General features: G+C 42.4%; 2 protein-coding genes across 3 annotated transcripts in view; both read left to right on the top strand.

Annotated features, from left to right (window-relative positions):
• Positions 1-878: 878 nt before the first annotated feature.
• LOC118411796 (IgGFc-binding protein-like) lies at positions 879-3,757 on the top strand. The gene is made up of 5 exons (XM_035814282.1): positions 879-888; positions 1,175-1,308; positions 2,685-2,927; positions 3,225-3,346; positions 3,604-3,757. The coding sequence occupies exons 1-5, from the start codon at positions 879-881 to the stop codon at positions 3,755-3,757; spliced, it is 663 nt and encodes a 220-aa protein (XP_035670175.1).
• Positions 3,758-5,116: 1,359 nt separating this feature from the next.
• Positions 5,117-15,389, top strand: part of LOC118410762 (IgGFc-binding protein-like) — a 20,394-nt gene continuing 10,121 nt past the window's right edge. The window contains exons 1-6 of one of the 2 annotated variants that reach the window (XM_035812553.1): positions 5,117-5,341; positions 5,629-5,750; positions 6,032-6,181; positions 6,599-6,763; positions 6,973-7,169; positions 7,347-7,820. In XM_035812553.1, coding sequence (XP_035668446.1) covers positions 5,147-5,341; positions 5,629-5,750; positions 6,032-6,181; positions 6,599-6,763; positions 6,973-7,169; positions 7,347-7,417 — 900 coding nt within the window. In that variant the 5' untranslated portion in view covers positions 5,117-5,146 and the 3' untranslated portion in view covers positions 7,418-7,820. Of the gene's footprint in view, positions 5,342-5,628; positions 5,751-6,031; positions 6,182-6,598; positions 6,764-6,972; positions 7,170-7,346; positions 7,821-15,389 lie in introns of those variants that run through there. The other variant, XM_035812554.1, reaches the window with a different exon arrangement.

Below are 15,389 nucleotides of genomic sequence, written 5' to 3'. Positions count from 1 at the left end.
CAATTGTAACGGAAGGGCAATGAAAATATATCATCTCCTATTGGTAATTTCCACCTTAGAGAACCACGAAAATAAAAAAAAGGCGAAGGTTAACTGATTGTATGTGAACGTATGGTCGGTTCAAAGCCTGTAGATGTTTTCTGTACATAAGCAATACCCGTTTCATATACGGCGCATATAAGGATGCTTAAAGGTTATGTAAAGATATTACATGTATTTAATCTGCCTTAACGAATACGGAAAGGTTACGGAAATGTAAAACCATGGTTTCCGTGGTCTTTACGATACCGTAAACTCTGCGGAAATATTTTCCCACCTTTAGGCTACATTTAAGTATCTCGGAAAGTATGCTTAAATATTCGTTTTCGTGCTGTGCCTGCTAGTAAATGAACTGTCGTACCGACCACTTGTCCCCAACTTGTAATCGATGTCTTTTAGCATGAATGGAAATGCGTTTTCTATAATATGTAGCATGACAACGTCTCTGTAAAAGGCTGGCATACTTCAAGCTTAGACTTGAAGTATGAATAGTATAACCCCGACCGTAAGAGTGACACTGACTTAGTGTGTGGGTTTTTGACTGGACAAAGGCAAGACTGGACAATGTTTCGGCTAATCGGCAATTGATTTGGCAGGTGGAAGAGGTTGAGCTAAACCGTGAAGCCGTTGAACTCCGTGGAAGCGAAAAGAGCGACAGAGGAGGCAGGGCCGTTCACATCACGTCCGATGTGGAGATCGTGGTGTACGGAGTGTTCGCCGAATTAAAGAGTTCTGACGCCTTCCTGGCCCTCCCCACAGACGTGTTGGGGACCGAGTACTACGCTGCCTGCTCAAGCATCGCACGTAATCGGAACCAAGAAGGATTTCGAGACATATAAATGCCATCTCGTGAGACAACATTTGAGATGTCTCGTTTCGTTTTTCGTCTTTTAACAATTTAGTCTCGAGTGAATACATTTTCAGTGTGTTCGCCCCCTAAATGGCCAGTTACATAATGATGTGTGATGATAGAACAATTGCCTAGGGTGCTCCTTGTGTAGTTCCAAATATCATGTATATCATTCCAAATATCATATATATTCTTCATCAGCAAGTATTTATGATAAAATGTGCGATTTGTTTGCATGTGTTGATTTGAGCACGAAATTTGATTTTCAATATCCTATCTTGGCAGAGTTCGGAGTAGTCGGTGTTCACGACGGGACAACCGTCACCATTACCCCCAGCCAAGACGTTGAATTCGGAAGTCAAAACTATCGCACAGGGCAGCCGTTCTCTGCGAGACTGGACCGGTTTGAGACACTTCAGGTATGGACCAATTAGATGTCGTAATCTAATGTAATGAAATAATGTCGGTGCTGCTGCTGCTATGTAAAGACAGTTGCTCCAGTCACTATGCAATTACTCTACTGTAGTTTGAGTGACCTTACCTCTAATAGCACCTTAGTTCCTCTCGTGCATTTGAGGCACTTAGGGCCGCCCTTTTCCACCTCTTTATTTTCGGTGTTGTGTTTCTCTGTACCAAGAGTTTTCAGTGGTATCAAGGTCTTCCTCCACATCTGACCTTCATGTTAATCTTGACCTTCTCCTGCTTATTCTTCCAACGAGTGGCTTCCAGCCAAGGATTTTCATCGCAGTTCTGTCCTCTCCCATTCGCAGAACATGTCATAGCCATCTTAACCTTCTCTCCCTTACCATATATATATAACTTTATTGCACAACAATTGTACGAGGTACAAAGTATGGCATCTACATAACTACAGTTCTATAGCTTAACTAACTAATACAGGAGTTGTACATGTAGTATGGGATAAGCTTCTTACAATCATTGGAAGCTTTTACAATCAGTTGAGGAGTTTCTAATATCCAAATCTTCTTTGATATATTTTCCTATATCTGCCATGCAGGGATTGTCACATGTCATGATGTATTTGAATTTGCACTTCAGGTCCATTGAGATAAATCCTTGTGTATAAAATGACAACCTTCTGTATAGAGAATTGCGTATTTCAGAATATTTGGGACATACAATCATAAAGTGATATTCGTCTTCAATTAACTCTGGACAGAATGGACAAACCCTCTGGTCGATAGGGATTTTTTTGAATCTCCCGGTTTTTATATTTAATTTGTGACAGCTAATTCTGAGTTGTGTGATTGCCCTACGAATGTCAAGGCTCTTTATGGTTGAAATGTAATTTTCTTGCTTGTAGTACTTATTCAATGTAGAAAGAGAGGAGAGTTTAGAATTGGTTCGAATAGAGGAATGCCAATTTTGCACGTATATATCTTGTAAACGTTGTCGTAACTGAGTGTTGATTGTATCTATGTGGTATGATCTCGGGTTCAGCCATATGTGTCCAAAGCCTTGGTAATTAAAGATATTTTTTACGTGGTATATGCCCCTTCTATCCGATTTGTTCTGCGGAAAACCTATTTGTTATTCTGTCTCTGTATGAGATGCCCAGTATCCCAGTAAAAAAGACATTTTTTTGTGGACGCCCTTTGAGTTTGAGTGACATGCATATGTTCACTCAAATCAACCACTACCCGCAGTTAAGATTTCTCAGATGCTACATGTCCGGATAGTGAAATCTATTTCCGATTGGGATGTACTTTAACGTTATATTGACACCAGTAAAAAAAACTGGGTTTGTATATCTAACTGCCCGCTCCTGCTGAAGGTACAGGCGACTGAGGACCTGACCGGTTCAAAGATCACGGCTGACCAGCCAGTGGCCGTGCTGAGCGGAAATGTGTTCGCTTACTGCAAGCCTATGGACGAGCATCAGTCAGGGACCGGAGACCACCTGGTGCAGATGATCCCACCTGTGGACACCTGGGGGAAGGAGTTCGTCACCGTGCCGCTGACCAAACACAGAAGAGGTGACCTCTTCCGTGTCATTGCTGCCAGAGACAATACGCAGGTATGTGTTGAAGGATAAAAATGAAGACAGTTTGTGTTCCAGTCGCGAGTTTACATGGTCTGCCCAAACAACTACTCCGTCTCAAGGCTATATGTACATTTCAATTGTTGGCAGCTGGCATTTCATTCATCGATTAATCCTTCTTAATATCTATGGCAAAACTCTTCCTAGATAGGGTTGTCTTAGCGTCAGACAAAGAAGAAGTTAAGAAAAGTATTATTTCACCCAAGAAATTGCATTCAGTTTCTTAACCACTTTCGCCTACTAACCGAATTACCGATACTCTCTCTTTCCAAGGTCGTCGTTACCAACGAGAACACGAAGACTCTGAACGCTGGGGAATTCTGGGAGATTGATATTCCATCTGACGAGTACAGACACGTGACCAGCAGCGAGCCTGTCTTGTTGGTGCAGTACAGGTAGGGGCAATGCGGTACTGGGTAGGGATCTCGGTAGGAGTGATTGGTATGGTCTTTTACAGTTATAAATGGGAGATCCTATTAAAACTAGATCAGAAACTAGAGGCTCAATCTTCATGTTAACTTTGTTGCTGGAAACAAATACCTCAATAACCTCAAAGTAGTCAGTCTCAAAGCGCTTCAACTTGTACAGCTTGTACAGCTTCAAGGGATTTGGTCTAGGTGAAATGTTGAGACTTTTGTTAACTTCTCAACAGTAAGACCGGCGCGGTTGACAGCACGGCAACTGACCCGTTCATGATGATCATCCCTTCTGTGGCCCAGTTCGAGGCAGAGTACGCGTTTTCTACAGTTGACCTTCTTTCTGACCCCTCAAGAACAACTCATCACATCAACCTTGTCACCAGGTAATCTTTCATATGAGTACATAAAGAGAGTAAACAAAAACATCCCAAAGAACTTCAAACAAAACTAAAACGTTTGTGTACTTACAGAACATTCAGTTTCTTAGTTTTGTTTCACATGTTTAGCCTCAGTGTAGATTGGTAATTTAGCATGAACTAGAAAGGCCGACATTTGCTTGAGAGCAAATACAGCATATTTCAGCCATCTCCCTCATGCAACAATAGGCCTTGAGGTCGTTGACCCCTTTGGCCATTGGAAAATGACCCAAAAAATTCCCAAATATATCATTTTAAAGTGTTCCATGCCAAAAATTATACATGGGTCATTTGGATAAATATCTAGAGCACCCCTTTACCAAATTTCGGGTCATTTGGTTGTAAAACGAGGGAACAGGAGCCAAAAATGTCCAATTTTTGTCTAAAAATGGCCATAAAATTGCAATATTAAGCATTATGTTGTACTGTATGGAAAAACTGTTATTGAATTCATGCGCACAAAATTGAAGGGCACTTTTATACCAAATTTCAGGTCATTCGGTTGTAAAACGAGGGTACAGGAGGCAAAAATGTGCTTTTTTTGTCAAAAAATGGCCAAAAATCGCAAAATTAAGCATTTTGTTGTACCGTATACCAAAACTGTTATCAAATCTGGGTGGGCATATGATCAGGGCACCTCTGTACCAAATTTCATGTCATTCGGCTGTAATACCAGGGTACAGGAGCCCAAAATATACATAAAAATTGACAAAAACCTCAATAAAATCATTTCAAAGGCAGATATGAAAAAAATGAAAAAAACACCTGAGGGTATTGACTTACTCTACCTTTGTGCCAAATTTCAAGTCAATCGGTTAAAAAACGGCGGAGTTGATTCGATTTGAAGATTTGGCAGGAGAAAGAAAGAAAGAAAGAAGAAAGAAACATTACGAATACAATATATTTCACCATACCTATGGTATGGCTGAAATATAATTACATGGAAGTGACATGACTTTACCGATTTCGGCATTTTGTGCATTTTCTGTGGGACTGGACCGATTTGAAACACTTCAGGTATAAAACAAGGATTTATGCTGCTTAACATGATTAAAAGGAGATAGGTAGTGGGTATTTCACTACCCCATATCTATAGACTATAGGACAAGGTAATGCAAGATTGTTGTCTTTAAATGTCCCTGTTCTAATTGTTCTTTCTTCTGGTAACTGATACAACAGATCGTACCACACGGCGAATATTTAAAAATGTATGGAGAAAATAAACTATAAACAATGCATTGATTGTCATTGGAAGTATCAAATGCTGGAAATAATAGATTACCACTATTATCTCCAAAACGATGTTCGTTCATTCTATTTACAGGTACAGACGCCCGAGGACCTAACAGGTTCGAAGATCATGGCTACCCATCCAGTGGCCGTTCTGAGCGGAAACATGTTTGCTTCGGTAGGAAGTGATCGGGGCACTGGAGACTACGTGGTAGGGATGATCCCACCCGTGGACACCTGGGGGAAGGAGTTCGTTACCGTGCCGCTCACAAAGCACACGGCTGGCGATATATTCCGTGTTATAGCCGCCAGAGACAACACGCAGGTATGTCGAAAATCATTGTAATAGTTATAAGTCGTTATGGTATTGGTTGCCTTTGAACTTTACAAAGATTACTTAAGCCAGTGTTGAGCCTAGAAATTTCCAACAGTTTTTTTCGGAAATCATTACTCCATACACAGCTCTTTGGTCCTTGCCTTATCTCCAGGGAGATCTTCCCTTGGCAAAATCCTATATTCATAGGCATAAGGCATGTTCTTGGCCGGCAGCTACAATGCTGTTCGGACTGTCCTTGCTGTGACTGATCTGATCATGGGTACGTGTTTCCCAAGGTCAATATCACCAATGAGAACACGAAGACTCTGAACGCTGCGGAGTTCAGCGAGCTTGATGTCCCATCTGACGAGTACAGACACGTGGCCTCCAGCGAGCCTATCTTGTTGGTCCAGTACAGGTATGAAGTAGAATAATCCTATGGAAGTGCGTACTTCAAAGTTTAGAGAGGTCCAAAAACCGTCCAATGTCTTGTAATTCGGCGAGACTTGATTTCATGATGAAATATGATACAATAGGTGAGTACTGTACAAAAGACAACAAAACGCACACAACGCGAATGAATTCCTTTTTTCTTAAATCTATGACATTCCTTTAGCAATCTGTCAATCAGCCTTTAGTGGAAAAGTGTGTAAGAGAACCATAGTTATAAAGTGATAACTTCTGCTATCTCCTAAACAGTAAGACTGGTTCGATCGACCAAACAGAAACCGACCCGTTTATGATGGTCATCCCGCCTGTGACCCAGTTTGATACGGAGTACACCTTCGCCACTGTTGACCTTCTTAGTGACAGGACCGAGCCCACTCATCATATCAACCTGGTCGTCAGGTAACTCTTTGTGCATGTCAATGGCTATGTGTACGTCTATGTCTATGTGTTTGCCGCTTTTGGGGAGGGAGGCAGATTTGGGCGCACGTGTTTTTGGCCTAACAAAACCCACAAAATTACACAAAGTACATAGCATTCAGAAGGTTGTTGTTTATTTCCACATAGTGGAATGCATTTAAGTTCGCGGGGATTTAATTTCACGGTAGCGGGAAAGGGGACTTTTCGCGGTGGATTTAAGTTCGCGGTAACACCATAGACTGCATTCTAATACCATAATAGAAAAATGTTCGCGGTGGTTGTAAGTTCGCGGTAAAGTGGTCACCGCGAAAACCGCGAATATCAATCCACCGCGAAAATTTCTGCATTTACAGTAGTAGTTGTTGGAATAGTAACTAGTGTTCCTATACTACGGTACAGCTCGCAAAAAAAGTCTGGTCTCCGATTGGATGGTGTGCAGTTGCCTAGCAACACCGTCTGGCATGACGTACCTGGAACCGACTACGCAGTCGCACAACTGGATATTCCTGCAGGCACCCACACAGTTCGGCATCTGTCTCCCATCGTGACCGTTGGTCTGTTTAGGTGAGATCTAGAGGTGTGACGACATCTAGAACAAGTTTGTGTTTTTACACAATACATGTATATCTGGCGTCTTTCGTCGGTGACACAGTAACGTAAACCCAGTGTCACTGACGAAAGACGCCGGATGGCTGTCTGAAATGTCTCACTTCTGTTTATGATGTAACTCTTCGCTTTCTTCATTTCCTGTTGTCTCTCGCACACACATCTAGCTATGGATTTGTATACCCAGAGTCTTACGGCTATCCCGGTGGCCTCCGACTGTCCCGGATCGCTGCCTCGTGCAGCACCACCACCCCCGTCCCCGCCGACCGTGTGGACAACGACTGTGACGGACGTGTGGACGAAGAGCTGCTGAACGGCATTGATGATGACGGCGACGGACTGATCGACGAGGACGTGGCTAATAGTGAGTTGCTTCTTGTTCTACTTAACCCCAAGCAACAAACTGATTGAAGGTCATGTCATCATATATAGGTAGTTTCTAATAAGGTTATCAAATCTGGAGTATCTCAACAAATATATTGAATTCATGCATTGCATTCATTTGATGAGCTTGCCGCAAGCTAATACATACACTATTTAGGTAACTGCGCTGGAAACAGGGACCAGTACAGGACGTGCCTACAGAACCGGTGCAGGAACCTGCTGCCTTAGACGGTCTCGGCTCGGCGAAGAAGAGGCAGCTATCTCAGTCTTGACATAAGATATTTTGATAAAGACATGACAATGTGTGGAAATGGCAACATGCCTGTGTTACATGAAATGACGTTCCTATCAACAGCAAAACACCAGTTTTCGAAGATTTCTGTTCCTCGTCTGTGTTCATTTAGAACCAACGAAACAAGGGTACAGGTTAAAGTCGTTTCATTAGTACGTCAATGTGCCACATATTTAGCGTTGGTGTTTTGTGACATGTTATGTAGAAGAATGGATGATAAAAATAATGACGTCATCGGCAATGGCGCCGAAATAAAAGAATACATCTTACTGTTGTACTGGATAAGTTGTGAAAACATGTGAATACATGTTGTGAATACATTGACCGCGCCTATATATGTTCCACAAAGTGTACTATACATGTCTATCTGACCAACTGCAATGGATCCTGTGCCGGTACCTGATTTGCCAAAAATTGGGGAATCGTTACTATGAGATAAACACACACATAGTAAGATCCCCTTCCGTGCACTTTTTATCATGCTTTGCATGTACATCAAATAGCATGTTAAATTAACTGTCGTTGATAAGCTATCATCGTATTGGAAATGGCTGAGCTGCTAAGCTGCGTATGTGTCGTTAAGGTATGTAGCTGCCCCCCACCGAACAGTGAGTTTACCGGGGTGACGACCTCCATGGATCAACGCCGACGCAGACCAAATAGGGCACATCAATCTTGACATAGGCTTCAGAGATAGAATCGCATCATTTCGTGTAACCAGTGATATGTAGCGTTGAGGATGTAAAGTTCTGTTGCAAGAAAGACTGCGCCCCACACATGCACACACATGTGTTCGAACATACTGAACTATCCCCAACATACCTGAAGCGACATGTTACCTACTAGCTGCGTATGCTATTAATCAATTTTCACGTTCAGATGAAAATAGCCATTTATTTCTATGCCGCGAATCTGCCGCGAATCTATGGGTTTGCTAGGTCGGCCGGCGAACTCTACAAATAGTCGGTGCAGGTCAGTACCAGGTACAGGTGAGACCATAATGGCGCGTATGCTTTTGCTTCTGGCGGCCATGTCCACCTGTATTTGCTGCCTTCCAGGTAAGACTGTCAATGGTGTCTTTATATTGAACTTTTTCTTTTGGTTTTCGTCGTTTCTAAAAATCTTTTCATTTTCTAAGTAAATGAGGATATGGATTTGGTGTTATTTAAGTTCTCCCCACCAATACTCACAAGGGCAATATCCTTACTAGATGCGTTGGTATGGCCGTAAATAGATATAGCTCAGAATTGGAAGCAATAATGCATTCTAATGTTTTCAGCTGCTCGAGACAACAAGGGCACTGAATTCATCCTAACATTTCTGGAAAACCTACAGAGAGACCGACACAACCCAAAACTGTTCATCGCTTGTCCGCATCAGAGCGGGGCGACTGTTACTGTCACTACTCCTTCTAATGGCGTCAGTACCACAGTACAGGTGACACACGGGCAGGTAACTAATCACTGGTGTGGAGCCATATTTCTGCTCCGCCAGATTTTTGCACCATGCTGTAGTACATGTACATGTGCGTGGAATAAGGGCTTAGGGTTAGGATTAGATTTAGGATTAGCATTATGATAGGGTAGCGTTTGGTTACGGACGGTTATGTGTAAGTTACATGAAGGTTAGCTAAGGTCATCTGGTCACTGTGACATAAAGCCACTTTTTAGGAGGTCTAAAGTCCGTTGAAGTATCGAGAAAGAGTCTATATGAACTATAATTATTTGTCGGGGCATATATTTCGCAGGGGCAAAAGTCTGGCTTGATATCGAAGCTGTTTCTTTGTGAAGTATGTGCCAAATCTGTATAGGCTGACTGGCAGTATAGTACAGTACCTCCACACAAGAAAAACCTGTAGGTTATGGTTTTGTCAGAGTTTGTGTATTTGTCCTTTCGTCTGTCAACACGATAACTCGAGAAGGCCTTGGTGGATTTTCTTGATATTTGGTATGTTGGTAGGTTTTCATATCTCATGTTATGGACAAGCTATGGTCACGATTGTTTTGATGTCAATCTTGTTTGGGAACAAGTTATAAGTTTCGGCCCCGTAGCATTTTCTTCTTGAACTTCAGGGGAATTTTGGTCAAAATATTACAATGTTGATAGCTGTAAAAAGGCCAACGGATTTTCATGATTTTGGGTATGCAGGTAGACTCCCCTGCAGTGATAGCGAGTTTTCTGTCTTCGGAGGGGGCAGAAACTCGCTATCAAGGAAAACTCGCTATCACGGCAAACTCCCTTCCTCAACAAACTCCCTTTCCCGGCACAATAGAACATAGCTAACGTTGAAAATCGCGGACCAACGACCCCCCCCCCCCCAAAGCCCCGTTCCGAAGACTGCAAGGGAGTCTAGTATCAGGTTGCTTACTGTGCATGATGAAATGCACCATTATCATCATCATTTCTGTACATCCGGATTAATGCGGTGAAATGCAATTTATGAAAACAGAACTACATTTGCAAAAGTTATAGAGGAAATTATATGTTGGCAGTTTTTGTCAATGTACCTTTTGTTCTGGACATGCGATGGTTTTGATATCTAGCTGACATGTAGATTTTGGTGTCAGAACAATGTCAAAGCCGTATTCGCTCAATTATCAAAACCATCCTACAGTTCTAAAATCAAATGCTAGGGAAGCCCAAACCGAAAACATAACCTTATTGCCGAAGGTAAAATACGAAATCATGATTATTGGCCGTGTGAAAAATATAACATCTCGATGTTAACCTGCATTATCAGGTGAAGCAGGTGGAAGTGAATCGGACAGCTGTGGAACTCCGCGGCAGCGTTAAGAGCGACAAGGCCGTCCACATCACGTCCGATGTGGAAATCGTGGTGTACGGAATATTTGCAGAAAGAAGGAGTACTGACGCCTTCCTGGCCCTCCCCACTGACGTGTTGGGGACCGAGTACTTCACACCTTGTACAAGCATCAAAGGGGTCCACCCTGCTGGTAAAGCATATCATCCAGCTTGTTTCCATTTTACCTTCAAGATATCGATTGTAACTAATAAATACAAAGATATGATAGATGAAGAATTCTGCATCCGTCCACATGATCAGGGTCGTCTATATCATATCAATTTTGCAGAGTTCGGAGTGGTCGGTGTCCATGACGGGACGACCGTCACCATTGTCCCCAGCCCAGCCGTGACGTTCGACGGACAAAACTACGCCGCAGGACAGACGTTCTTTGTAGGATGAATCGATCTTCAGACACTTCAGGTGGGAACCATGGAAACTTCACCGATATACTTGCCCCAAATAAAGTATGTTTGGTCTACGCCCTGATCAAGCAATCTAATACCGCTGACCACAGTTAAAATTTTTAAATGTGTTGAATATTCCTGCAAGGAAATTAATTTCTGTACCGGTTATCTATTCGCAGTTACCTCAGAATTCTATGTATTTTTAACAGGTACAGGCGACTGAGGACCTGACCGGTTCAAAGATCACGGCTACCCGGCCAGTGGCTGTGCTGAGCGGAAACTTGCTTACTGCCTGTGGAATGCTGGGGAGTGCGGACCACGTGGTAGAGATGATCCCACCTGTGGACACCTGGGGGAAGGAGTTCGTCACCGTGCCGTTGACCAGGCACACTATTGGTGACTTCTTTCGTGTAGTGGCCGCCAGGGACAATACCCAGGTATGTCGGCAAATAATTGCAAAAGAGAAGATAGGCCATGTACTAAACACCATGATTCATTCACTGACGTATAATGAATGTCATATCTGATTATGTATGGCATCCATGATAGGAGACTGGAGCTATGTAGACAGACCAACGACAGACCTAAAATAATCAGTCCTGAAACATCGTGGGAAATGCTCTTGTTGAGAAGGTTTTCCTTTTCCCCTTGCAACATCCCAACGACGTGCACCTAAGAGACACCAGTCGTTGGTACTGATGTTTCTCTGCCATTTTTAACTTCTAGTCTTCCGGATCCCGGCATTACATAGACGTTAACGGTACTTATCTGTCTTTACCAAGGTCGACGTTACCAACGAGAACACGAAGACTTTGAACGCCGGGGAATTCTGGGAGATCGATGTTCCATCTGACGAGTACAGACACGTGACCAGCAGCGAGCCTGTCTTGTTGGTGCAGTACAGGTAGGGGTAAACCAGATTGACATTGCTTGTTACAAGCGTGACGGGAAGTAGACTGTTACAACTACCAAGAAGAGGGTAGGGAAAATTGTACAAGTTTAAATAGAAATACAAATATATGAGTAAAGCTACCGTTTAAACTCGGAAGTGCGATTGTCAACTTCAGTGATTTTGTATAACTGCTAACTACAAAAATTGTGTATGAAGAAATTTATGAAGGAGATCATTGATCTTATATACATTTAGTTAATGAACACACTTCAGAAACGTACGTACGAAGGTATTCTCAAACGACATAGTCAAGCTGTTCAAAGTTACAGCTGTTTCTATGTACTCAAATGCTGAAACGCTGCATCTTGAAGAACTTTGGAAATCTTGCCTTACATTACTATCTGAACAGTAAGAATGGCCAAGCTGACAACACAGAAACCGACCCGTTCATGATGGTCATCCCGCCTGTGGCCCAGTTCGAGGCAGAGTACACCTTTGCTACGGTTGACCTCATTTATGACCAGGCCGATACCACTCATTACGTCAACCTGATAATGAGGTAATTTTCTAACCTTTGGCTTCTCTCTGTAAAAGTTGGTACTCTCATCTTAGCTGTGTTTTTTTTTAATAGTTACATGGCACATACACACACAGTCCCTGAGTAGAAATAGATACTTGGTAAAGACGAGTTGACCAAAATACTAGTTTTATTTCCAAACAGTAATAAATAGCCTGTTGATATATTGCTATAATCAATACCATATCATTCCAATACCTCGGGTCGGGAGACTTCAAATTAATTGACTTGTGAGTATCGATTCTGCAACTTGTACAGGTCGTCTAACAAAGCTGGTCTCCTATTGGATGGACAGCGGTTGCCTAGCGACACCGTCTGGCATGACGTACCTGGGACCGACTACGTAGCAGCACAACTTGATATTTCTGCAGGCACCCACACAGCGAGACACCTATCTCCCAATGTTAACATCGGCCTGTTTAGGTGAGAAATACTTCCACGAGGCCACATAGAAGGAACGATTGATTTGAAATAAATGTAGAAATGAAGGCAAAAATATTTGAAGATGGTCATGAAGAAGTGCTATCACCTTTCGATGTTGACTTATCTGTTCTCATCATCTACCCACTTCTTTCGTCGATGAAGGTTAGACATAAAGGTAATAGGATAAGCCATAAAGCAGTTACTCAAGCAACTGGATATGATTTTGGAAGTGGCCAGGCACATCGGTCTGTTTAGGTGAGAAATGCGTCCACATAAAAGGAATAGTTGACTTGAAATTAATGTAGAAATGAAGGCAAAACTGTCTGAAATGTCTCACCATTTCCAAAATCATTTTTGGCTTACCCAATTCTGTCCAGCTATGGCTTCACGTACCCGGAGTCGTACGGCTATCCCGGCGGCCTCCGGCTGTCCCGGATCGCCGCCTCGTGCAGCACCACCACCCCCGTCCCCGCCGACCGTGTGGACAACGACTGTGACGGACGTGTGGACGAAGAGCTGCTGAACGGCATTGATGATGACGGCGACGGACTGATCGACGAGGATTTGGCTAATAGTTAGTGGCCTTTCTGTTCTAACGTAACCCCAAGCAACAAACGAATTTTAAATCATTTCATCATATCCAGGTAATTTCTAATAAAATAATCATACCTGATGCATTCATTTCATTTATTTGGTAAGGTTGCCTGAACCTAATGCATATTCCCTGTAGGTAACTGCGCTGGAAACAGGGACCAGTACAGGACGTGCCTACAGAACCGATGCAGGAACCTGGTGCCTTGAGGAGGCAGCTATTTTTCAGTCGCGACATGAGATGTCTAATACAGACGGTGTAATCCATGGCAATGTGTGGCTACATCTTACATGCTATAACGTTCCCAGTTCCAGTGACATAGCGGTTTTTGACAACTGTAGTTTAGGTTTCATACAAACATTTAAAAAACTGTGCAGATTCTTTCCTTATCACGATTACTGTATCACATATTCAACATTGTTGCAGCGTTGCTCTAGATGTATATTATGTAAATGTCATGTAGCGTTCATCTGCATTTCCATATGCTACCTAACCTTGCGTTTTAAATTTACACAGGGACGTTGAACAATCACTGAAGCTTGATCATCACGTCACCTGTTAGGGCCATTATCTTTTCTGAGACTAACTCACGAGATGACTCAAAATACTAGTTATTTTCTATATAATCATGTCGAAGAAAGACAACACAAGACAACAAAAATTACGTCATCTGCAGTCGTGCTTTTAGATTTAAAAATAAAAACGGGTTGTTACTTGATTATGTCACATGCGAATACATGTAATACGTCGACGCCCTATGTAGGGCGAAAACTTCACCCTGACACGCATGTCTATATTACGTCATCACAGCGGCAATGTCCCCGTGGAGGTAACTGATTAAGCGGAAGGTTGAATGAGTTTGTTTGTTTGAACCTTTACCTATTCATTTCATTTTGTATCTGTTAACTGAATCTTTTCAAGTCTTGCAATAAAGGTCTTCATTCATTCATTTATGTGAAACGCCATTCTGTTCACTTCTATAATGTTTTATATGCTGCAACATATGATATTGCCTTGTCTACAAGGTATCATACGTATTGCAAATAGCTGAGCTACTAAGCGGCACATGTGTCGTATAGGTATGTAGTTGTCCCCCACCGAACAGTGAGTTTACTCAACTCTTCGGGCTGCGAAAGCTTCACCCTCCCTTTTCAGCACTTGGTTCCCGGAGTGCTGAAGATACTGGAAATCCCGTGCTGAAAGTTCGTCAGAACTGGGCATCCAGTGCTGAGGCGCCCTCAGCACTAGAAAAGCTGGCATCAGCAATGGAAACTGAAGCCGGCATATCAGCACTGGAAACCGAGTGCTCGGACAATATTCCGCACGGGAAACCGCCAGTATCTGAATAAGTGCTGGGCGTCCGGCGTTCGTAAGATACTGGAGGAATGTGGTTTTGCCTACATATGGAGATCTCAGATATCTCTAGGAACAAACCTATTACCTATAACCAACGCCATCAGCCAACGATTAAAGGATATTTACATTCAAACATTTAGAACCGAAATACACAATAACAAATTACGAACCTATAGATTATCCAAGACTATTTATAAAGAAGAAGAATATCTGATGGTGAAAAACATACAGCACAGAGTAGCTGTCACTAAACTCCGGATTAGTTGCCACAAGTTACATATCGAAACTGGAAGGCACAACCGCACCCCTCTGCAGCATAGAGTCTGCCAATTTTGTGATCTACAACATGTAGAAGATGAACAGCATTTTATTTTACACTGTAAATTGTACCATAATGAACGGACTGTGCTTTATGAATATATCAGAAAAGAGTTCCCATATTTTGAACATCTTAATGCAACGGATAAATTTCTATTTTTGATGCGCCTAGACAAACCCTGTATATCAAACATTATATGTTCTTATATCTACACCTGTACAAAGAAGCGAGAAGATGTCGACCATCCTGTTAGCTTAGTACCTTCAACTAGTTAAATTGTATCCTGTTGTTTTTTTTTTTTCATATGTTTGTTATTCTGTTATCAGTCATGTCTGTTATCAGTGACCTGTACCTAGCCCGTCGAGGTATGAATGTACAATAAAGGTCTTTCATTCATTCATTGTTAATCTTGATAAAGGCCTCGGCTAGAATTGCACGCCATCCGTACTTGTAACTGGTGATGTGTAGACCGCAGTGCATGTATGTGGAGGATGGAATTCAGTGTAGACCCCCATGGCCCACGTAACCCAACACAAACA

The sequence above is a fragment of the Branchiostoma floridae genome, chromosome 3 (assembly GCF_000003815.2).
Source record: "Branchiostoma floridae strain S238N-H82 chromosome 3, Bfl_VNyyK, whole genome shotgun sequence".
In the NCBI taxonomy this organism is placed as follows: Eukaryota; Metazoa; Chordata; class Leptocardii; order Amphioxiformes; family Branchiostomatidae; genus Branchiostoma; species Branchiostoma floridae.
Note: the sequence above shows the minus strand (reverse complement) of the source record. Positions and strands in the feature narration are given on the sequence as shown.

What these genes read in the sequence shown, in the direction of transcription:
- LOC118411796 (XM_035814282.1), top strand. An exon ending in CTGCCAGAGACAATACGCAG is followed by an intron (nt 2,928 to 3,224) that starts GTATGTGTTGAA and finishes TCTCTTTCCAAG; the next exon opens with GTCGTCGTTACCAACGAGAA. An exon ending in GTCTTGTTGGTGCAGTACAG is followed by an intron (nt 3,347 to 3,603) that starts GTAGGGGCAATG and finishes ACTTCTCAACAG; the next exon opens with TAAGACCGGCGCGGTTGACA.